Raw genomic sequence first — 25005 nt, forward strand, 5'->3', positions numbered from 1 at the left:
TGCAACCTTTCGGTTACTAGGCCAATGCTCTAACCACTAGGCTACGCTGCCACCCCTTTATGGATGGTGTACTATAAACCATTACACTATACCTCAGCTAATCCTTTACGGGCAGTAGACTGTAAACCATTACACTATTTCTTAGCTATGGATGGTAGACTGTAAACTGTTACACTATACCTTAGCTAAACCGTTACACTATACCTTAGCTAAACCGTTACACTATACCTTAGCTAAACCGTTACACTATACCTTAGCTAACCCTTTACACTATACCTTAGCTAACCCTTTACACTATACCTTAGCTAAACCGTTACACTATACCTTAGCTAACCCGTTACACTATACCTTAGCTAAACCGTTACACTATACCTTAGCTAACCCTTTACAGGGAATAGACTGTAAACCGTTACACTAGCTAACTCTTTATGGATGGTATACCGTAACACAGCAAATGTTTGGTTTAGTTCATTTCTATACAGTAGACAGGACAAAGGATGTAAGTGAAGCCCATCTGATGATAATGATGACTCTGTCCAATTTATGTATGTTTGGCCTAAAATCTAACACTGGGCCCGTTCGCATGCCCTTGCAGTGACCAGCAGCAAGGTGTTTCTCCATCTGTGTGTGTTTGTTATTTTGTATTTGAGATCACTGAATGCAATGATCTAGCAGAAAGGGCAGTGTTGAACTCGTCCCCCTTGTTTTCAGGAACATGGAGTTAGCAGCCTTGTTGTTATTGTGGATGGTGTTTCACCAGGCACACCGTTTTCAAGATCATCCCCATACACAATCAACATGGATCCAGTACAGTAGGGAGTTTCTTCCCCAATGGAATAATCTCCCAAATGCCAATCCTCCCTCAGATCTAATCTACCTCGATGTGCTTGATGATATTGAATTTTAAAGGATGATATGAGCGGGCTACACTGTAAAATGAGAAAGTATAGGAAGAGGTAGCCTACTGGTTAGAGTGTTGGGCCTCTAACTGAAAGGTTGCTGGATTGAATCCTTGAGCTGACAAGGTACAAATCTGTTGTTCTACCCCTGAATAAGGTGGTTTACCCACTGTTCCCCGATAGGCTGTCATTGTAAATAAAAATTTGCTCTTAACTGACTTGCCTAGTAAGATTTAAAGAGGGGTGGAGTCTGGGAAGATGCTTCAGCATTTTCCTGCCCTCTATCATTCCCAGTCTCTTCGTAACAAAAACTGATAAAGTGCAAGCCCATGTTCATTTCCAACATGAATTCAGAGATGGCTGTATTTTTGGCTCTCCAGGAGACATGGTTTAAGAGTAGGGACTTGGATGCTGAGCTTATGATTGACGGTTTTGAGGCACCTATACGCTTCGACTGAGATGCCTAGGTTACTGGTGGAGTATGTGTCTATGTGAATGAGTACTGGTGTAAAACTGTACCGGTTAGGGAAAGACTTTGCACATATGATGTTGAACTGCTATCTGTGTCATTGTGCCCCCACTATCTACCTTGGAAATTTCCTCAAGTATTTGTCACTGTGTTTACATCCACTCGAAGGCAAATAAGCATAATGCCACACAGTTAATACTCCAGGAGACGCAGAAATTATATCATCCTTGGGGACTTTACGTTGCCAAACACTTCCATCAGTACAAAACAATAACTCCATAACAGAACCGGAGGAAACTCCATATCAAGGGAACTGTAGTCCACGCACTATACCTTATGCCATTCCAGACATAACAAGATCCTGAACCTGTATTATGGTTCTGTTAAAGGGAGCGTATAAATCCCTCCCACTACCGGCTACAGCTGACCCATCTTATACCTGTGTATCTCACAGCCCTGCGGCGGGGTAAAGTAGTTATGAAGCGGATTAAGAACTGGACAGACTCTTCCTCTCTGACCCTACAGGGGTGTATTGACTGTACTGATTTGAACAGTCAATTTAGAGAGTAATGCGCTCATATTGATGATGTCACTGATGTTGTTAGCTCCTGGGTCTCATATTGATGATGTCACTGATGTTGTTAGCTCCTGGGTTTCCTATTGTGAAGATATAGTTATCCCAGACAAGGTTGTGAGTATATAAGCATCTTATCAGGCTCCATCTCAATGTGCTTCAAACTATAGCTACAGGACTCCTGATATCTCTCGAGTGGCACAGCGGTCTAAGACACTTAATCTCAGTACTAGAGGTGTCACTACAGACACCCTGGTTCGACTCCAGGCTGTATCACAATCGGTCGTGATTGGGAGTCCCATAGGGTGGTGCACAATTGGCCCAGCATCGTCTGTGTTTTGCCTGTGTAGGCCATCATTGTAAATAAGAATTTGTTCTTAACTGACTTGCCTAGTTAAATAAAAAACATAACAGGGAGTACAGGAGGGGACTGAGCACACACCCCTGAGGGACCCATGTGTTGTTAACTACCCTTACCACCTGGGGGCGGCCCGTCAGGAAGTCCAGGATCCAGTTGCAGAGGGAGGTGTTTAGTCCCAGGCTCCTTAGCTTAGTGATGAGCTTCGTGGGCACTATGGTGTTGAACGCTGAGCTGTAGTCAATGAACAGCATTCTCACATAGGTGTTCCTTTTGTCCAGGTGGGAAAGGGCAGTGTGGAGTGCGATTGAGATTGCGTCATCTGTGGATCTGTTGGGGTGGTATGCGAATTGGAGTGGGTCTAGAGTTTTCGGTATGATGGGGTTGATGTGACCCATAACCAGCCTTTCAAAGCACTTCATGGCTTCATGGCTACTCACTTGAGTATTTTAGCTAGTTATTTTCAGATTATCTCATTTTGCTCTTTTGTAGCTTTGGCAACTAAATGTGTGTTTTCTATCCCAGTTCGCTCCTCACCTAGTAGGCTTTACAGATGCTCCCCACCCATTGGATGCAACCCTTCTAATGTAGTGTACCTTGTGTGCACAACCCATGTGGAATTCCTGGTCTCCGGCAGTGTTTGGAATTTGCCGATCTGCAGTCAAGTATCCCGAGTTCAGTCCCTAGACTTTTTGGCCCTAATGGAGACATGGATCAGAGAACACTAATCCTCCAGCTGCTCTCTCTTTTCATCTGACTGCATTTTCTCTCCGAGAGCATCTGGTCGTCGCGGTGGGCTAGCACAAGGCTGCTCATTTCTCTTTTCTTCGTAACTCACCTGTCCATCTCCTCATATGAAATCCATGCTGTCACATTAACATTGTTGTCATCTATCGCCCACCAGGTGCCATTAGAGAGTTCCTCAATAAGCTTGACACCTTCATAAGCTAATTTCCTGACGATGGCACACCGCTCTTCGTACTGGGCGACTTCAACCTCCCGTCATCTGCCTTCGATTAATTTCTTTCCAACTCTTTCTTTCCCCTCCTTGCCTCTTTTGACCTTACCCTTTCCCAGTCCCCTTTCACTCAAAAGGCAGGCAATACGCTTGACCTCATCTTTCCTAGAGATTGTTCGACTACTAATCTCACGGCAAACCCGCTCCAGGTCTCTGATCACTACGTTGTTTCCTTTTCTGTCTCCCTTTCCTCCAACCCTAGCCACTCAGCCCCTACCCAGATGGTCATTCGTCATTGCAATATTTGCTCTCTCTTCTCTTCTATTCTATCTCTCCCTTTGCTAAATCCTTCTCCCTCCTGTGCCCTGATTCTGCCTTTTCGACACTACTATCCTCCCTTTACGCATTCTATGATTCCTAATGTCGCCTTACCTTCTGGCCGGCTCGGCCCTCCCCTCCTACCACGTGGCTGAGTGACTCATTGTGAGCTTACAGAACAGGGCTGTGGGCAGCTGAGCGAAAATGGAGGACAACTACATTTCCAGAGGACTTATCATCCTTTCACTCCCTCCTCTCTACCTTCTCTTCCTCTGTATCCGCTGCTAAAGCCCACTTTTTTTCACTTAAAATTTCAAGCTTCTGCCTCCACCTTCTAATCTCCCTCCTTAATCCTCCACCTCCTCCCTCTCTGAGGACGACTTTGTCAACCACTTTGAAAAGAAGGCTGCTCCTATTGAATCCACTGGGCCCGAGTCGCCCCGCCCCCATCAAAGAACCAGCACTCAACCCCTCTGACGACAGGCCGGTATCCCTTCTTTCTTTTCTTTCCAAAACACTTGAACGTGCTGTCTCTTGCTATCTCTCTTAGAACAATCTTCTTGACCTTAACCAGTCAGGCTTCAAGATGGGACACTCAACCCGAGACTTCTCTTCTCTGTGTCACGGAGGCTCTCCACACTGCCAAAGCTGACTCTCTCTCCTCTGTCCTCATCCTAGATCTAGCCTTTGACCCCATTAACCATCAGATCCTCCTCTCCACACTCTCAGGGCTAGACATCTCAGGCTCTGCACACCAGGTGACGTGGAGAGGATCTGTGTCTGCACCACATATCTCTCACTACTGGTGTCCCCCGGGGCTCCATTCTAGGCCCTCTCCTATACACCAAGTCACTTGGCTCATTCATATCCTCACATGGTCTCTCCTATCATTGCTATGCAGATGACACTCAACTACTTTTCTCCTTCCCCCCTTCTGACACCCAGGTGGCGACACGCATCGCTGCGTGCCTGGCAGATATCTCAGCTTGGCTGTCGGGCCACCGCAAACTAAATTTCGACAAGACAAAGCTGCTCTTCCTCCCTGGAAGGCCTGCCTGCTCCAAGACTCTCCATGGTTGACAACTTCACAGTGTACCTCTCCCAGAATGCAAAGGACCTTGGCGGGACCCTGGATAACACCCTGTTGTTCTCGCAAACATCAAAGCAGTGACTCACTCCTGCAGGTTCATTTTCTACAACATCCGTAGAGGATGACCCTACCTCACACAGGAAGCGGCGCAGATCCTAATCCAGGCACTACTGCTACTCTCTGCTGGACTCGGCTGGGCTCCCTGCTTGTGCCATTAAACCCCTGCAACTTATCCAGAATGTTCAACCATCCCAAATTCTCCTCCACACACTCCACTGGCTTCCAGTCGAAGCTCACATCTACTGCAAAACCATGGTACTTGCCTACAGAGAGGCAAGAGGAACTGCCCTTCTCTACCTTCAGGCTCTGCTCAAACCATACACCCCAACCCGAGTACTCCGTTCTGCCACCTCTGGTCTCTTGGCCCTCCCACCCCTATGGGAGGACAGCTCCCACTTAGCCAAGACCAAGCACCCCAATGGTGGAACCAGTTTCCCTCCTGTACTCCCTGTATACCCACGACTGCGTGGCCTCATACAGTTCCAACGCAATCATCAAGTTCATCGGTGACACGACAGTAGTGGGCCTGATTACCAACAATAACAAGACGGCCTACAGTGAGGAGGTAGGCAGGTGAACAACCTCGCCCTCAACGTCAGCAAAACAAAGAAGATGATTGTGGACTTCAGAAAAAAACAAGTTGGGCACGCACCTATACTCATCAACGGGGCCGCTGTGGAGTTGGTTTCAAAACGTCATTCCGCGCGTACATATCTCTGATGAGCTGAAATGGTCAAACCATACAGACACCGTGGTGAAGAAGGCACAGCAGCGATTCTTCAACCTCAGGAAGCTGAAGAAATTTGTCCTGTCCCCGACTGCCCTCACAGTGTTTTACAGGAGCACCATTAAGAGCATACTGTCGGGCTGCATCACGGGCCTGGTACGGCAAATCCACCGCCGAGGACTGCAAGGCTGTACAGAGGGTGGTACGCTCAGCCGAACGCGCCATTGGGTGCCCCCCCCACACGGATACTTACCCTGCCCCACCCCCCCACAATGGACATTTATCATGGCTACAGTTGTAAATGTGTATATATTATTATTTTGTATTATTATCTAATTAACTGCGCTGTTGGAGCTCGGAGCATAAGAATATCACTGTAACCTGCAATTTCATCTATGACCCTGTGCATGTGACTACTAAACTCATCTAATCTAATCTAAAAAAAAAATCACCACTATCATTAAGGTCCAGGTGGTAGACACTGTCGACAACTCGCACGTATCTTGGCACAACGACTGATAATAAATTGAACTTTGAGTGTAACACTGGCATATTGTGTAAGAAGTTACCAGCAACGCCCTTTTTTTCTTGTCTCACAAAACTGGCAAAATTCCAGGTAGACAGGACCTTGATGACTCTGTTTTACATGTCGTACATAGAGTCTGTCTTAACAGTCTCTTTGATTTGTTGGTATGGCAACCTTGGTGTCGAAGCTAAAAATGTACTAGCTAGAACAGTGAACGTCGTCAGTAAAGATCACGGGAGTCCAGCAGAGTAGTCTGTCTGACCTGTACAACAGACAAGTGGTGAGGAAAAGTAGAATCCATCCTGTCTGACCTGTACAACAGACAAGTGGTAAGGAAAAGTAGAATCCATCCTGTCTGACCTGTACAACAGACAAGTGGTGAGGAAAAGTAGAATCCATCCTGTCTGACCTGTACAACAGACAAGTGGTGAGGAAAAGTAGAATCCATCCTGTCTGACCTGTACAACAGACAAGTGGTGAGGAAAAGTAGAATCCATCCTGTCTGACCTGTACAACAGACAAGTGGTAAGGAAGGTAAAATACATCCTGTCTGACCTGTACAACAGACAAGTGATAAGGAAGGTAGAATCCATCCTGTCTGATTGTGCCCACCCTCTATACCAGGGATGGGCAACTTTGATAGTGGGGGTCACCTCATCATGAGGGGCCGTAGTTGCTTGTGGGTCGAAATTGCACATTGTGTATTCTACTTATCTAAAACTCGCAACAGTAAGTTGAGAAGCGACTAAGTTTTTCTTTTTTTGGCGGGGGGGGGCCTACACCATGAGTTCCAGGTCCTACCTTCTGGCTCCCGGTTTAGATTCCCCACTGTTAAGACTAACAGGCACACGCACTCCTTCACCCCTGTGGCCATTGCCCTTTTAAATACAGGGAAGAGAAGGAGGTAGGCTAGGGGTGATGTTGAGGATGATGATGATGATGATGATGATGATGATGATGGTAATATGTTGTTGTTGACGATCATGACGTTGATTATGTTTCTTTGTTTTTTTGTCTGCACATTTATGATATGTTGTTTACGAGATGATGTAAGAATACACAGAGCACCTGAATTATTAGGCAACTATAGCTTGCTGTACTTTAGTGCTGCTGCTAATGTCAATCACTGGTAGGTGTACTGTATCTAGTAGTATTGATGTCTGTCAGCCCTATGACTTGGGTGTATTAGCTAGATCCTTGTATTTACTGTAACTGTGTCTCATTGTGAGCCATGTGGATTTTAAATATGTTCAATGTTGTTGTTTTTTTGATGCTCCTTTGCTGCAAAACCTGAGACAATAAAGTTGAAACTTGAATTTAAAAAAAGTCCACTTATGTAGTTACAGTGAAGGATTTACATTAAAACTTGAACGGGAGAAAACTTCAACACGGTTGCTGAGGTGAAGGATTAAATTGAAGCCTTAGCGGGGAGGAAACTCTACCTGCATGGCACGGGTGCTAGGGTGAAAACTGTGCTTGAAGCCTTAGCGTGGAGGAATTGTTGCATTTCCATTGTCATTTTTGTTACACTTGCTACATTCAATAGCGTCTATGAATCACATTACTATTATTATGAACAGTATTGACGTCAAACGGGAGAACCAAGGACACGGGTAGTTCCTAATGTTGTGAGATTCTCACCAGTGTAAACAGAACAACTGGTTGTGAGAGATTAGCATCAGAACCTGCAGATGTAGATGTTATTAAGAGTACACATTGCATGGATTGCTAAGGCATAAGAATATGAAAATTGTCTATTCTTATTTTAAATATATGTAGATTTGTACCTGTCTATTAATGATTGTCCTAAAAAAAAACGAATTTATGTAGTTCTGTGCCTTTCTATATGTTCTGTATTGTCATTTGATGTAGTTCTGTCCTTCAAACTGGACCGTGTTATCTCCATCTCTTCATTCAAAGACTCAATCATGGACACTCTTACTGACAGTTGTGTCTGCTTCGTGTGATGTATTGTTGTCTCTACCTTCTTGCCCTTTGTGCTTTTGTCTGTGCCCAATAATGTTTGTACCATGTTTTGTGCTGCTATGCTGCCATGTTGTTGTTGCCATGTTGTGTTTCTACCATGTTGTGTTTCTGCCATGTTGTGTTGCTACCATGTTGTGCTGCTGCCATGTTGTGCTGCTGCCATGTTGTGTTGCTGCCATGTTGTGCTTCTACCATGTTGTGTTTCTACCATGTTGTGGTCCTGCCATGTTGTGTTTCTACCATGTTGTGGTCCTGCCATGTTGTGTTTCTACCATGTTGTGCTCCTGCCATGTTGTGTTGCTGCCATGTTGTGTTGCTACCATGTTGTGTTGCTGCCATGTTGTGTTTCTACCATGTTGTGTTTCTACCATGTTGTGCTGCTGCCATGTTGTGTTTCTACCATGTTGTGCTGCTGCCATGTTGTGTTACTACCATGTTGTGTTGCTGCCATGTTGTGCTGATGTCATGTTGTGTCGCTACCATACTGTGTTTTCATGTGTTGCTGCCATGTTGTGCTGATGTCATGTTGTGTCGCTACCATACTGTGTTTTCATGTGTTGCTGCCATGTTGTGCTGATGTCATGTTGTGTTTCTACCATGTTGTGCTCCTGCCATGTTGTGTTGCTACCATGTTGTGCTCCTGCCATGTTGTGTTTCTACCATGTTGTGTTCTACCATGTTGTGTTTCTACCATGTTGTGTTTCTACCATGTTGTGTTTCTACCATGTTGTGTTGCTGCCATGTTGTGCTGATGTCATGTTGTGTCGCTACCATACTGTGTTTTCATGTGTTGCTGCCATGTTGTGCTGATGTCATGTTGTGTCGCTACCATACTGTGTTTTCATGTGTTGCTGCCATGTTGTGCTGATGTCATGTTGTGTCGCTACCATACTGTGTTTTCATGTGTTGCTGCCATGTTGTGCTGATGTCATGTTGTGTCGCTACCATACTGTGTTTTCATGTGTTGCTGCCATGTTGTGCTGATGTCATGTTGTGTCGCTACCATACTGTGTTTTCATGTGTTGCTGCCATGTTGTGCTGATGTCATGTTGTGTCGCTACCATACTGTGTTTTCATGTGTTGCTGCCATGTTGTGCTGATGTCATGTTGTGTCGCTACCATACTGTGTTTTCATGTGTTGCTGCCATGTTGTGCTGATGTCATGTTGTGTCGCTACCATACTGTGTTTTCATGTGTTGCTGCCATGCTATGTTGTTGTCTTTATGTAGTGTTGTGGTGTCTCTCTTTTCGTGATTTATGATTTGTCCTATATTTTTATTTTATTATTTATTTTTAATCCTAACCCTCATACCCACAGGAGGCCTTTTGGTAGGACATCATTGTAAATAAGAATTTGTTCTTAACTGACTTGCCTAGTTAAATAAAGGTCAAAATATGTATTATGTCATGTTTTATGTTTTGTACAAACCCCAGGAAGACCCCTAATAAAATACTACATACTAAAGCATCAAGGGGCTGTCATTTTCTTCTTCTTGAGACAACGTGTAGACACGCACTAAGCTGATGTGTCAGGGGCGGGGCCCTGGAGTGCGTCCAAGCGTTCTGATTGGTTGAAATATGTGGATGATTGACAGACCTGAAGGGCTTTTTTGAACCAATTGCAGATATGCCAGGGGTCTATTGAAATAACCCCATTGGACTAGAGACCCTCGAATGATCTGCTTGGTATTGTATAGTGAACGAGCGGGTGAATGACTGATTGAGCTATAGGGCGTCATGGAACGAGAGATAGGCCTACCTTTAGTAGCCGACTGATGATTTGATTGGATAAATGACGAGACTGGTGATCAGAATGAAGTTCATGTATTTTTATGAATAAGAGAAGGAGCGAGAAGTAAAGAACGCGAGGATTGGACATCTGGGAATATTGGTGAGTGCATCTATTCTAGTCATTCTGTATTCGAATCATCATTGTATAATTGCGTTATATTGTTGATAGTAATATAGCCTTATTTAATGTAATGTAATGTAGCCTAGGTATTTCTTTTAGGGCTGACACACCAATGGACTACTCGATTTTATAATTTGATAGTCTACATGTCTATCATTATATACAGACATTCAAATGAAACACTCATAAAGGTTTGCACTGTGTGTCATATAAAACTCGGTAAACATATGCGGAACGGAAGAGGAGTCCATGCCTAAACAATGGCGCATCTCTGTTTTCTTTGTAATTTATTAATGAGAACATTTCAATGCTCTTTGTCTCTATTCTAATATAGTGTTACAAATAAACAAAGTGGTAAATTGCATCGATGCTCAACATATTAGAATAGAAACTCTACACAGAATGCTCAGATATTAGTCATTCGATATTTTAACCAAATTTAATTGAGAAAACATCTTCCCTCTGGCAGAAGAATCGGAGGTTAGCGATTTCTTTTGTCATGAATCTTGTTCTGGAGGCAGCTCTGCAGGATGGTCGCTAGCTGGCACAGCACAAAGTCATCAAATATAGCCCTAACCTTAACCACATTGAGAATCCTAACCTTAAATTAAGACCAAAAAGTGAATTTTTATTTTCATGTATTTTTACAATATAGCCAATTTTCACTTACTTTGCAGCTGGCCCATCTAGCAGAAATCTCCCAGTTCTGCCTCCAGGACGAGACTCATCCCAATAAACATCAACCTGCAGAAGAGTCACACCATTTCATCACGTAGGTGTGACTTGGCTCAGACAGCATCATCTGATTCTGATTCCATTCCCTGACTTCCTCTCTGTACGTTGCATTTGACTGGTCCTCAGTGTGCTTCAGTTGGACAGACTGGACAGAGCGTAGCTGACACAGCGACGGTGTGAGTGGAGCAGAGAGAACCGAGGATGGGGGGCGGAGGCCAGCAGAATGATTCAGGAGAGCCGGCCAAGGGTGACAGGGGTGGGCCCGGTGGAGGGCTAGGTGGCAGTGCAGTCTACACCTGGGAAGAGGTCCAGAGGCACTCCCACAGAGGCGACCAGTGGTTGGTCATCGACAGGAAGGTCTATAATATTACCCAGTGGGCAAAGAGACACCCGGGGGGCATCAGGGTCATCAGTCACTTTGCTGGAGAAGATGCCACGGTCAGTAGCCTAACTATGGAAGTTGTTGGTGAAATATTCTCAAGCTATTCCAGTATGACTGTTGATCTTCATCCAGGCCTATGCACATGTTTGTAATGTTGTAAGTTTAGACACGTTTAGTAGCCTATCATTGTATGACATGTCCAGGGCTGGATTAAGAAATCATAGCTCTGACTGACAAACTGAGATCAATCTGGTCTTGAATGAAAACAAACAATAGCCCAGGCCAATGAAGAGACACACAGATTGTACAATATTAGGAGGACATTTGTGTGTGTGTGTTTTTTATATATATATATACACACAGTTGAAGTCGGAAGTTTGCATACACCTTAGCCAAATACATTTAAACACATTTTTTCACAATTCCTGACATTTAATCCGATTACAAATTCCCTGTCTTAGGTCAGTTAGGATCACCACTTTATTTTAAGAATGTGAAATGTCAGAATAATAGTAGAGAGAATGATTTTATTTCAGCTTTTATTTCTTTCATCACATTCCCAGTGGGTCAGAAGTTTACAGTGGGGCAAAAAAGTATTTAGTCAGCCACCAATTGTGCAAGTTCTCCCACTTAAAAAGATGAGAGAGGCCTGTAATTTTCATCATATGTACACTTCAACTGTGACAGACAAAATGAGAGAAAAAAAATCCAGAAAATCACATTGTAGGATTTTTTATGAATTTATTAGCAAATTATGGTGGAAAATAAGTATTTGGTCAATAACAAAAGTTTATCTCAATACTTTGTTAAATACCCTTTGTTGGCAATGACACAGGTCAAACGTTTTCTGTAAGTCTTCACAAGGTTTTCACACACTGTTGCTGGTATTTTGGCCCATTCCTCCATGCAGATCTCCTCTAGAGCAGTGATGTTTTGGGGCTGTCGCTGGGCAACACGGACTTTCAACTCCCTCCAAAGATTTTCTATGGGGTTGAGATCTGGAGACTGGCTAGGCCACTCCAGGACCTTGAAATGCTTCTTGCGAAGCCACTCCTTCGTTGCCCGGGCGGTGTGTTTGGGATCATTGTCATGCTGAAAGACCCAGCCACGTTTCATCTTCAATGCCCTTGCTGATGGAAGGAGGTTTTCACTCAAAATCTCACGATACATGGCCCCATTCATTCTTTCCTTTACACGGATCAGTCGTCCTGGTCCCTTTGCAGAAAAACAGCCCCAAAGCATGATGTTTCCACCCCCATTCTTCACAGTAGGTATGGTGTTCTTTGGATGCAACTCAGCATGCTTTGTCCTCCAAACACAACGAGTTGAGTTTTTACCAAAAAGTTATATTTTGGTTTCATATGACATTCTCCCAATCCTCTTCTGGATCATCCAAATGCTCTCTAGCAAACTTCAGATGGGCCTGGACATGTACTGGCTTAAGCAGGGGAACACGTCTGGCACTGCAGGATTTGAGTCCCTGGCGGCGTAGTGTGTTACTGATGGTAGGCTTTGTTACTTTGGTCCCAGCTCTCTGCAGGTCATTCACTAGGTCCCCCCGTGTGGTTCTGGGATTTTTGCTCACCGTTCTTGTGATCATTTTGACCCCACGGGGTGAGATCTTGCGTGCAGCCCCAGATCGAGGGAGATTATCAGTGGTCTTGTATGTCTTCCATTTCCTAATAATTGCTCCCACAGTTGATTTCTTCAAACCAAGCTGCTTACCTATTGCAGATTCAGTCTTCCAGCCTGGTGCAGGTCTACAATTTTGTTTCTGGTGTCCTTTGACAGCTCTTTGGTCATGGCCATAGTGGAGTTTGGAGTGTGTCTGTTTGAGGTTGTGGACAGGTGTCTTTTATACTGATAACAAGTTCAAACAGGTGCCATTAATACAGGTAACGAGTGGAGGACAGAGGAGCCTCTTAAAGAAGAAGTTACAGGTCTGTGAGAGCCAGAAATCTTGCTTGTTTGTAGGTGACCAAATACTTATTTTCCACCATAATTTGCAAATAAATTCATAAAAAATCCTACAATGTGATTTTCTGGATTTTTTTTCTCATTTTGTCTGTCATAGTTGACGTGTACCTATGATGAAAATTACAGGCCTCTCTCATATTTTTAAGTGGGAGAACTTGCACAATTGGTGGCTGACTAAATACTTTTTTGCCCCACTGTACATACACTCAATTAGTATTTGGTAGCATTGCCTTTAAATTGTTTAACTTGGGTCAAACGTTTCAGGTAGCCTTCCACAAGCTTCCAACAATAAGTTGGGTGAATTTTGGCCCATTCCTCCTGACAGAGCTGGTGTAACTGAGTAGGTTTGTAGGCCTCCTTGCTCGCACACGCTTTTTCAGTTCTGCCCACAAATGTTCTATAGGATTGAGGTCAGAGCTTTGTGTTGGCCACTCCAATACCTTGACTTTATTGTCCTTAAGCCATTTTGCCACAACTTTGGAAGTATGCTTGGGGTCATTGTCCATTTGGAAGACCCATTTGCGAACAAGCTTTAACTTCCTGACTGATGTCTTGAGATGTTGCTTCAATATATCCACATAATTTCCGTTCCTCATGATGCCATCTATTTTGTGAAGTGCACCAGTCCCTCCTGCAGCAAAGCACCCCCACAACATGATGCTGCCACCCCCGTGCTTCACGGTTGGGATGGTGTTCTTCGGCTTGCAATCCTCCCCCTTTTTCCTCCAAACATAATGACGGTCATTATGGCCAAACAGTTCTATTTTTGTTTCATCAGACCAGAGGACATTTCTCCAAAAAGTATAATCTTTGTCCCCATGAGCAGTTACAAACCGTAGTCTGGCTTTTTAATAGCGGTTTTGGAGCACGGGCTTCTTCTTTGCTGAGCGGCCTTTCAGGTTATGTCGATATAGGATTCGTTTTACTGTGGATATAGATACTTTTGTGCCTGTTTCCTCCAACATCTTCACAAGGTCCTTTGCTGTTGTTCTGGGATTGCTTTGCACTTTTCGCACCAAAGTACATTCATCTCCAGGAGAGCGCATCTCCTTCCTGAGTGGTATGATAGCTGCGTGGTCCCATGGTGTTTATACTTGCGTACTATTGTTTGTACAGATGAACGTGGTACCTTCAGGAGTTTGGAAATTGCTACCAAGGATGAACCAGACTTGTGGAGATCTACAATTGTTTTTCTGAGGTCTTGGCTGATTTCTTTTGATTTTCCCATGATGTCAAGCAAAGAGGCACTGAGTTTGAAGGTAGGCCTTGAAATACATCCACAGGTACACCTCCAATTGACTCAAATGATGTCAATTAGCCTAACAGAAGATTCTAAAGCCATGACATCATTTTCTGGAATTTTCCAAGCTGTTTAAAGGCACAGTCAACTTAGTGTATGTAAACTTCTGACCCACTGGAATTGTGATACAGTGAATTATAAGTGAAATAATCTCTCTGTAAACAATTGTTGGAAAAATGACTTGTGTCATGCACAAAGTAGATGTCCTAACCGACTTGCCAAAACTATAGTTTCTTTACAAGAAATTTGTGGAGTGGTTGAAAAACGAGTTTTAGTGACTCCAACCTAAGTGTAGGTAAACTTCCGACTTCAACTGTACATATATATATATATATATATATCTATCATAAGCTACAGTAGGCAACCAAATAAAATGTCCAGTGGCACACTGATTCACCTAATGATGAAGATGAAGCCATAGGTTACTCACGGTGATGGCCGATGCGCTCGTTGTCGCAGTAGCCTATCTCAAGATGAGCTATGAAAAACAGTGTTAATGTTAACAAAAAAAAAACATTGTTTTTATTGGTTCTACAGACTGTCTAGTCTTCTGTTTTCAGTAGTAGCCATTTGCTTTCCAAACTGTACATTTTTCCCGCGATTGTATTTTGAAATTGGCAAAACGCAAACTGACAGCTGCAACCAACCATAGAAATATAATCCATAGGTGGCAGTTTCCAGTCAAGTCAGGACTGGCATCCATTGCTAGTGTATCCATGAGTTTAAAAGTCAAATTGCCAGGGTAAGAGGTTCCAAGACCACTTCTATGAATTATATGTCTATGGCCACAACACAACAAGCTGTATATTTGGTGCACATGCTGCCCATACTGTGGCCAAACCAGACTGTAGGCATACCGGTAACTGCCAAAATAAAGGAAACACTTGCGTTAACGAGGGATGCAAGCTCAGTTGGTAGAGCATGGTGTTTGCAACGCCAGGGTTGTGGGTTCGATTCCCACGGGGGGCCAGCACAGGAAAAAAAAAAAATGTATGAAATGAAATGTATGCATTCACTACTGTAAGTCGCTCTGGATAAGAGCGTCTGCTAAATTACTAAAAATGTAAAATGTAAAAATATGGTGTGGGGTGCATTTTCCTGGCATGATTTAGGTCCACTTGTAGAATCTATGCCAAGGCGCATTGAAACTGTTCTGGCAGCTCGTGGTGGTCCAACTCACTTTAAGAGTCTTTATGTTGGTGTTTCCTTTATTTGGCAGTTACCTTTATGTGCTTGTGATAAAACTTAATCCAGTTATTTTTAATAAACTGTTGATCCCCAATGGCTAAATTATGCTCTCTGGTGTATTTCTAAATTTGAGAGATTGATTGGATAAAAAATTATATAAAGTTTTTTTTGCCTCTTGGATTCCCTATGGGCTTGGGCCCCTGACTCATACAATTGACCAGCCACATTTATTATGCTGTTTTATTTGTATTTTTTATTAATCAGTTACCCAATTAAGGCAGGGCCTCACAAGTTACTCACGTGGGCCCTCTACCTTCTGTCCTTCCACCATCTGACGATTAACAGAGTAGCACCAGGCAGCAGCATGCTGTCTACACTCAAATCCTCCTGTGGTTAGCGGTTGCAGTCAAGAGAAGACTACATATATAATATACACTGTATATATATATATATATATATATATATATATATATATATATATATATATATATAATATAATATAATATAATATAAGGAAATATTTCCTTATATATATATTTCCTTATATATATATTTCCTTATTTATTTATTTTGCTTCCTCTTGGGTCCCCCACGTCCGGCCTGGGCACAGGGGCTTCAGCCCCGGTAAACCCCTGTTAGTAGATTGTACATTGTGACTGTATGACATATTACATTTGTTGTTAGGGGATTGTACATTGCTGAATCCTAATATCATGATCACCTCTTAACTAATCTCACGGTGATTGTTTTAAATATTTGTTTTATTAACTGAGAGACATAAGAAGGACATTTGTATGTATTTATATTATGCAACATAGATTAATCTATATCTCTGATTTGTAGGACGCATTTGTCGCATTCCATCCCAATCCTAATTTTGTCAGGAAGTTTCTGAAGCCGTTGCTGATTGGAGAGCTGGCACCGACAGAGCCCAGCCAGGACCATGGGAAAAATGTGAGGATCCCCATCTTTCTCTCTCTCTCTCCCTCTACATAACATACATCGTTGTAGGCTACATAATGAAACATAGAATGTGAAGCCTAGAGCGTCTCTCCCTCTGACATAGCCCCACGCCCACTCTAACATACTGTAGGTTTAGGTAGGGACCCAGGGACCAATGTGAGGCCTGTCTTTCTCTGGCTGATAGGGAATTCCATGCTTCTCAGACAGAATGCTGTGCAGAATGTTACTTTCTATAATGTGTCAGAGTGTGGTAAGAGCAGGTGTGATGTGGATGGAGATATTTCAAGACGAGATTTACCTCCTAGAAAAGTAGTGTGTCATCTACTATAACTAGGGCACATTATACCAGCCTGTCTATGTGCCCAGATGCCCCTATAACTAGGGCACATTATACCAGCCTGTCTATGTGCCCAGATGCCCTGCTGCCCGCTCGGTCTGTTTACCTATTCAGGAGTCTTACATCTTTCTGTTACTCTTATTTCCTTACCCATCATCTCTTCTTCTTCTTCAGGTTTCTCTTCTCAATTTACACTGTCCTCATCCCCCTCCTGTCCTCCTCCTCCACTCCCTCAATTCTCATCTTTCTTTCATCATCATCCATCCTCTTGGTTCATCTACTGGCTCTATCACAGTTTGTCTTTCTGCTATCTCCTCGCCTCCTGAAATCAAGGACAGATTCATTGAGATAGACTTCATACGTCTGTATTGATTATTGATGACCTCTAACCCATACAGGCAGTACTGGTGCAGGATTTCCAGGCCTTGCGCAACCGTGTGGAGAGGGAGGGTTTGCTCCGTGCCCGCCCCCTGTTCTTCAGCCTCTACCTGGGCCACATCCTGCTACTAGAGGCCCTGGCTTTGGGCCTGCTCTGGGTCTGGGGGACCAGCTGGAGCCTCACACTGCTCTGTTCCCTCATGCTGGCCACGTCTCAGGTACCATTACAGTATTATTAGGGAGTACAAGAAGATATTTGACAGGCATAGGGATCTAAGGTTAGGGTTAGGTTTAGGATTAAGGTTAGAATTAGAGGATTAGGTTCGGGTTAGGATTAAGTTTAGGGGTGGTGAGGTTAGGTTACGGTGAGGGTTTAGGTTAGCCATAGGGTTACCGAACCACCTTTCAGACACCGTTCAAAATCTGCCTTTCTTTTTCCCTCTCAGTCCCAGGCTGGCTGGCTGCAGCATGACTACGGCCACCTGTCAGTCTGCAAGAAATCCAGCTGGAATCACGTACTGCACAAGTTTGTCATTGGACACCTAAAGGTAGGCTACTGGACAATGGTTGGACATTTGACATTACTGTTTCTTTAGGCTGATCTTCTGCTACTCTTTGGATAAGTTAACCGGACACAGTTTAAACCCAGTCCTGGACTGAAAACCATTCTCAATGGATGATCTCCTTTGAAATGACATTTTACTCCAGGACTATGTTAAATCTTTGTTCAGGAAACTGTCCCTTTCACTTTCCTACATTCACCAGAGCAGTGTTACATTTTCAAGTTCACTGCTATACATTAGCCTTATTTCGTGTAGTGTCCAACAATTGTAAGTTACAGTAAGTGTAATTGTGTGTACCATTAATAAGTAACATTAGCTGTGTGTTTCCAGGGTGCCTCTGCTAACTGGTGGAACCATCGTCACTTCCAGCACCACGCTAAACCCAACGTGTTGAGTAAAGATCCTGATGTTAATATGCTGCATGTTTTCGTCCTGGGAGACAAGCAGCCTGTAGAGGTAGTTATCACTATATTATATTTGTGTATGTGATCCTTGCTGGAATTGAAACAACAACCTTAGTGCTTTATGACCCATCTGACTCCATGTCATATTTGAATAATAATCTAAATATTAATGTAATGATATTCATGTAATATTCAAATATCCATGTAATAGTTCATTAATTTAATGTAATATTCATGAAATAACCATGTAATAATATCAATATAATATTCAAATATCCATGTAATAGTTCATTAATTTAATGTAATATTCATGAAATAACCATGTAATAATATCAATGTAATATTCAAATATCCATGTAATAGTTCATTAATTTAATGTAATATTCATGAAATAACCATGTAATAATATCAATGTAATATTCAAATATCCATGTAATAGTTCATTAGATTAATGTAATATTCATGAAATAACCATGTAATGATATCCATGTAACAGTTTGGCTCAGTAGTGTTAAAACGGTATTAGTGTTTCTGTGTAAGATCCATCTGACTCCTTGTCTCTGTCTATTGCAGTATGGTATAAAGAAGTTGAAGTACATGCCCTACCATCACCAACACCAGTACTTCTTCCTCAGTAAGTCTCTGAACAAGTTTCATGGATTTCTGTATATAAATCACATCAACTTCCATTGAACACATACAAGTAAAAGACAGACAACTGATGTATGTATGTAATACCAATATTTTCCTTCTGTCTTTCAGTTGGACCTCCACTACTTATTCCAGTGTTTTTCACCATCCAGATATTCCAGACCATGTTTTCACAACGGAACTGGGTGGTGAGATATCATACCAATTAAATTTAGACTTAATCCTCTTCCTTCCTATGTGGAACATAAGGCTTCCATGAGAGAGAGAGAGAGACACACCTGTAATTATATGACTATGCTAACACCTGGGGGCACTAAATCCTTGTTTGTTGCTCACTAAAGCTAGCAAGAAATAATATTGCACCACCAACAACACACTGACTACTATCAGAAATTACCAACTTCCTAATCAACAGTGATAATTGTTGCTTTGCTAGGAACCCCGGATGTGATAATGTCTGGCCATAATACCAATCTTTGTCTCCTGTGAAGGATCTGGCGTGGTCGATGACTTTCTACCTTCGCTTCTTCTGCTCTTACTATCCCTTCTTTGGTTTCTTTGGCTCAGTAGCATTGATCACCTTCGTCAGGTAAAGTATGAACTGAGAGGGAGCTCAAAGATTAACTCATTCATTCACTGTATTCAAACTATCTACAGTATTAGAAAACAGCTCAATGCTGTGCTTGATGTAATAATGTAACATAATATTGTGGCTGAATAATTGTATTGTGAATATTGTACTGTATATAGGTTTTTGGAAAGCCACTGGTTTGTATGGGTGACCCAGATGAATCACCTTCCTATGGAGATAGATCATGAGAGACACCAGGATTGGCTCACCATGCAGGTAACATGTCATTACTAGACAACTGGGTCCATATACACAGTGTCTTGGAGTAGGAGTGCTGATCTAGGATCAGGTCCCCCCTGTCCTTACATTCCTATTCATTATCATCTTAAAATGCTAAACTGATCCTGTAACAGCACTCCTACACTGAAGCTTAGTGAATACAGGCCCTGGAGTGTTTTCTGGGGTTGTGCAATCTGCATTTGTATTTATTATGGATCCCCATTAGTTCCTGCCAAGGAAGCAGCTACTCTTCCTGGGGTTTATTATGGATCCCCATTAGTTCCTGCCAAGGCAGCAGCTACTCTTCCTGGGGTTTATTATGGATCCCCATTAGTTCCTGCCAAGGCAGCAGCTACTCTTCCTGGGGTTTATTATGGATCCCCATTAGTTCCTGCCAAGGAAGCAGCTACTCTTCCTGGGGTTTATTATGGATCCCCATTAGTTCCTGCCAAGGCAGCAGCTACTCTTCCTGGGGTTTATTATGGCTCCCCATTTAGTTCCTGCCAAGGCAGCAGCTACTCTTCCTGGGGTTTATTATGGCTCCCCATTTAGTTCCTGCCAAGGAAGCAGCTACTCTTCCTGGGGTTTATTATGGATCCCCATTAGTTCCTGCCAAGGCAGCAGCTACTCTTCCTGGGGTTTATTATGTCTCCCCATTAGTTCCTGCCAAGGCAGCAGATACTCTTCCTGGGGTTTATTATGGATCCCCATTAGTTCCTGTTGCCAAGGCAGCAGCTACTCTTCCTGGGGTTTATTATGAATCCCCATTAGTTCCTGCCAAGGAAGCAGCTACTCTTCCTGGGGTTTATTATGGATCCCCATTAGTTCCTGCCAAGGCAGCAGATACTCTTCCTGGGGTTTATTATGGATCCCCATTAGTTCCTGCCAAGGCAGCAGCTACTCTTCCTGGGGTCCAGCAACATTATTACAGTTATGTACAGTTTAAAATATTACATGACATTACATTTCATAACACTTTACCCAATACATTTAGTGTGTTCCCTCATGCCACATCTATAGTTCTCCAGTAGAGGGTGCTATAACGTGTCTCTTTCTGTGGTCTTAGTTGAGTGGTACTTGCAACATTGAACAGTCAACCTTCAACGACTGGTTCAGTGGACACCTCAACTTTCAGATTGAACACCAGTAAGTGGAACAAATATCCCACCTGTCAAACAGTATATACTGTATTTATATGGTCATTTATAAAGTCATTCAGATACTAAAGTATGTTATAGTTTAGGCAGTATTCAGCTTTATTTGATCTTAAATATAACTTAAGTTGTTTGTACTAATTACTGCACTAATTACTTGTACTAATGAATTATGAATAGTGTTGAGATACAACATTGATACAATCCTACTCAGAAACTGAGGTTTCTCTGAGAAACTCTGATACCCTTTGCTCTCTCTCTCCTCTTCTCTTCTCTCCCTCTTCCCTCCCTCCTCTCTCTCCCCCCCTCTTTCTGCTGCTTTCTTTCTCTCCCCCCAACTCTCTCTCTTTCTCTGTCTCCCCCTCTGTCTCCCAGTCTGTTTCCTACCATGCCCCGTCATAACTACCACCTGGTGGCTCCTCTGGTGCGTACTTTGTGTGAGAAACATGGAATTCCCTATCAGGTCAAGACTTTGCAGAAAGCCATCATTGATGTTGTCAGGTAAGTGGTAACATCACATATACCACTACTTATCCAGGGGTATGAAATAGTTGCAGACAAATAGCTACTCAGTTTAAAAATAAAACATAAATATGTTTTAATGAATACTTGTAAGCGCTATCCTCTGGGAATAGATTGTACATCATAAGGTGATACCTGCTGCTCTCAGTTTCCTGTGATTTACCTTGTTTGTTATCCACCTCTGTTCTTCTCCAGGTCACTGAAGAAGTCAGGGGATCTGTGGCTAGATGCATATCTCCATAAATAAATCCCTTCCTGACTCTGGACGGGATTTAATCCATCGCATATTAACTACCTGTGAACAGAGATAGTTTCCCCAGACGTTTGTGTCAGATGCTGTATTTTGTTGTGACGTAATTGTTTTAATCATTTTTTGGACCCCAGGAAGAGTAGCTGCTGCCTTGGCAGGAATTAATGGGAATCCATAATAAACCCCAGGAAGAGTAGCTGCTGCCTTGGCAGGAACTAATGGGGGATCCAAAGCAACAATCCAGGGTTTATATTAGGGCTGTCAGAGTTAATCAGTTAACTTCAGTTAACTTTTTTAATTTTAGTGCATACATTTTTTTTTAATCGCGATTAATCGCATTGTCTGAAAGAGTTGAATACACTGAAAACATCCAAAAGACATCATGTATACAACTAAAATCTATAATGCCATGTAAAAATAAGTTGAGGTTAAATAAAGTTTGCTTTCTCAGTTGACCTAATTTTGCTAACTGTTACTTTAGAAAAAAGCTTTTGGTATGAAAAATCTTAAATTACAGCTCACTTTGAGCAAATTAGGAATTTGCAATTAATTGCAGCAAATCCTGCTAGTTAACTCTATTGAAAAAAATGTAATTGTTTGACAGCCTTAGTTCATGTACATCGTTGGTAGGGCGTCTTTTTTTTGTGGGGGTTTTCTTTTATGGTATTTCAAGCATTATCCACTGGGCTTGCTGCAGGCAGAAAATCCTAGGAAATGCTCTTTAATTGACACAAGCTGTCTCCAATCAGTCATCCAATGTCTGGGTGTATGTGAGTGTTTTGGTGGGGGGGTCTCTTAAACCAGGGGAGGCGCAGCATACAAAACGTAATCGCACTAAACCTATTATTTAGCAGGGAATGCTATTTGTAGATTAGTGATTCTACGCCTCACTTTGCCCGAAGCTGATCCTCTCTAACAGACTATACCTGATCATCGGAGGTTATAAAACATTTGGCAATTAGAACAGTTAAAGGGGAGAGACTATGAATCCAACAAGAAAATATATAAAAAAAATGTAAAACCATAATATAGTTTGAAAAAAGAGCAAACCAATACACCGGTGGGACGCTTTGGAGATTACAACAATATATTCTGCAAAATCTGCAATTTAGCATTTAGATTATAAACGGTAAGACAAGATACACAGCCTTCTGAAAGAAAATAAACACCTTACGCTTTCTCAGAAGAATGCTTCTAGCCAAGACAGTTTAGCTAGGCAACAGGTGGTGAAGGATATAGTGAAACAGTCTCATCCTTACAGAACCAGAACTTCAACAACATTTCACAAAATATTCATTGTCTGTTCTTAACATATGGGTATGATAGTCTACATTTTCTGATATAAAAATGTCTATTTTCATTTGCTACAGAAATAACCCAACTTCGCTAACTCAATGACCTCAGGATTTGGAGAGATATGCTTCTCACAGCTTAATAAAGCGCTCATAAAAGCGCAGGTAGGGTACTAGGGGGTAACTAAAATTGCTGACACACAAAATAAATGTTTGGAAAACAAATTGGTACGTCGATGAAGGTCATGCTTAGGTGAATAAGCTATAAAGTGAAATAAATGGCTACAATTTACACTTTTTTTGTTATTTCGTGAAATGTTGTATTTAGAAAAGGGCTGTTTTTTTTACCGGGGTAACTCCCCCCCCCCCCCCCCCCCCCAGGGGTGCCAGTTACCCCGATAGAAGACTATGGGACATAGGGTTTCACACAAATGTGTTCAAATGAATGTAATCAGTTTTATTTAGAAATGATTTAGTAAGTAATACTTAAAAGCTAAGTCTAGTTGTCTTATGGGGTGGACATTGTTGCACATGTCAGCATTAATATCCACACTATGAGGAAATTTGATGCAAAGTCCCTCTTTCTAACTCACCTGCTCATTAATGTTCTTTGTTTTTTCTTTGCTGTTCCTTTTCCTTACAATCCATTATGTACAATTGTACTAAATATGATTTGAATATTGCAAGATTTTAAATCCCAGCAGAATTTAAAATGACATTCAGGAGCAAAAGGTTTTCAATAGTTGTTTTTAATTCATTAAGAAAATATATTAATAGAATTATAATATTTAATGGAAAATAACATTAACATTGGAATTGAATATTTAATAACAATAACTCAAGTCATTAATTCAGTGTAACATTGATGTGGCAATTCTCTTATGCTCTGTTATTGCACGATTCTAATATGTACATAGCTCACAAATAAAGCTATCCCCAGTCAAATTGGAGCACAACTTATGAGCCCACCTCCTTCACTGCTCACACGTAATCCGTGTCCCCACCTATGACTGAAAACAGGGGGAGAGATGCCAATTAAAAAGCTCTCTCTTAAAAATGTTGCTAGCGATCTAGCTATATGACGTAAAATATCTAAAAGGCTATAAAGTAACATTAACTGTAAAGCTATCAGTCACTAGTGGAAACATGTACATCTGCAATTTAGTTACGTTATCTTTTTTGATGTAATTTACATCAGACAATATGTTAGTAAGTTTGATAGTTAGCACTCCTAGGAGCTTATGCTAACTAGCTAGATGGCTAGTATTTACTGCTAGTGAAGTTGCTAGCTAGTAAGTTAGCATAAACTAGCGCTAACTGGGCTAGTCATTGTCTAAATAACTGGTAGAGACACATTCATAACCATAAAGGGGTAACTAGCCCCGCCTTCCTGCTGATAGGCACCAATGCTATAGCAGCTGGCTCTGGTCTGCTTAGTTCATTGACTGTATAATACTGTGCCTTCAGAAAGTATTCATACCCCTTGACTTATTCCACATTCTGTTCTGTTACAGCCTGAATTCAAAATGTATTCATATATATTTTTTTCTCACCCATCTACAAACAATACCCCATAATGAGATATTGAAAACATGTTTTTAGAAATGTTTGCTAATTTATAGAAAATGAAATACAGAAATATTACAGTGTATTCAGACCCCTTGACTTGTTCCACATTTTGTTACCTTACAGCCTTACCTTCCCTTTCCCTTTCTATAATTTATTAAATTCAAATTTTTCCTCATCAATCTACACACAATACCCCATAATGACAAAGCAAAAACATGTTTTTATACATTTTTGCAAATGTATAAAATATGAAACTGAAATATCATATTTAAATACAGTACTAGTCAAAAGTTTGGACACACCTACACATTCAAGGGTTTTTCTGTATTATAGAAAATAGTGAAGACATCAAAACTATGAAATAACACATATGGAATCATGTGTTAAGCAAATCAAAATATATTTTATATTTAAGATTCTTCAAAGTAGCCACCCTTTGCCTTGATGACAGCTTTGCACACTCTTTGAATTCTCTCAACCAGCTTCATGAGGTAGTCACCTGGAATGCATTTCAATTAGCAGATGTGCCTTGTTAAAAGTTTATTTGTGGAATTTCTTTCCTTCTTAATGCGTTTCAGCCAATCAGTTGTGTTGAGCCAATCAGTTTGTATAC

General features: G+C 41.9%; 1 protein-coding gene across 3 annotated transcripts; it reads left to right on the plus strand.

Annotated features, from left to right (window-relative positions):
* Positions 1 to 9599: 9599 nt before the first annotated feature.
* On the plus strand, positions 9600 to 23779 carry fadsd6 (delta-6 fatty acyl desaturase). Of its 3 annotated transcripts, XM_014170212.3 has the most exons (14): positions 9616 to 9856; positions 10555 to 10649; positions 10739 to 11050; positions 16303 to 16413; positions 17158 to 17355; positions 17584 to 17685; positions 18031 to 18156; positions 18678 to 18738; positions 18867 to 18943; positions 19247 to 19344; positions 19506 to 19602; positions 20672 to 20751; positions 21135 to 21260; positions 21477 to 23779. In XM_014170212.3, the coding sequence occupies exons 3-14, from the start codon at positions 10814 to 10816 to the stop codon at positions 21526 to 21528; spliced, it is 1365 nt and encodes a 454-aa protein (XP_014025687.1). In that variant the 5' UTR covers positions 9616 to 9856; positions 10555 to 10649; positions 10739 to 10813; the 3' UTR covers positions 21529 to 23779. The 3 variants fall into 3 exon arrangements, with proteins under 3 accessions (XP_014025688.1, XP_014025687.1, NP_001117047.1); XM_014170213.3 differs by lacking the exon at positions 10555 to 10649 and having other exon boundaries at positions 9600 to 9856; NM_001123575.2 differs by having other exon boundaries at positions 9832 to 9856; positions 10555 to 11050; positions 21477 to 21986.
* The last annotated feature ends 1226 nt before the right edge of the window (positions 23780 to 25005 follow it).

This window comes from Salmo salar, chromosome 23 (genome assembly GCF_965601325.2).
Source record: "Salmo salar chromosome 23, fSalSal1, whole genome shotgun sequence".
NCBI classification, from domain to species: Eukaryota; Metazoa; Chordata; class Actinopteri; order Salmoniformes; family Salmonidae; genus Salmo; species Salmo salar.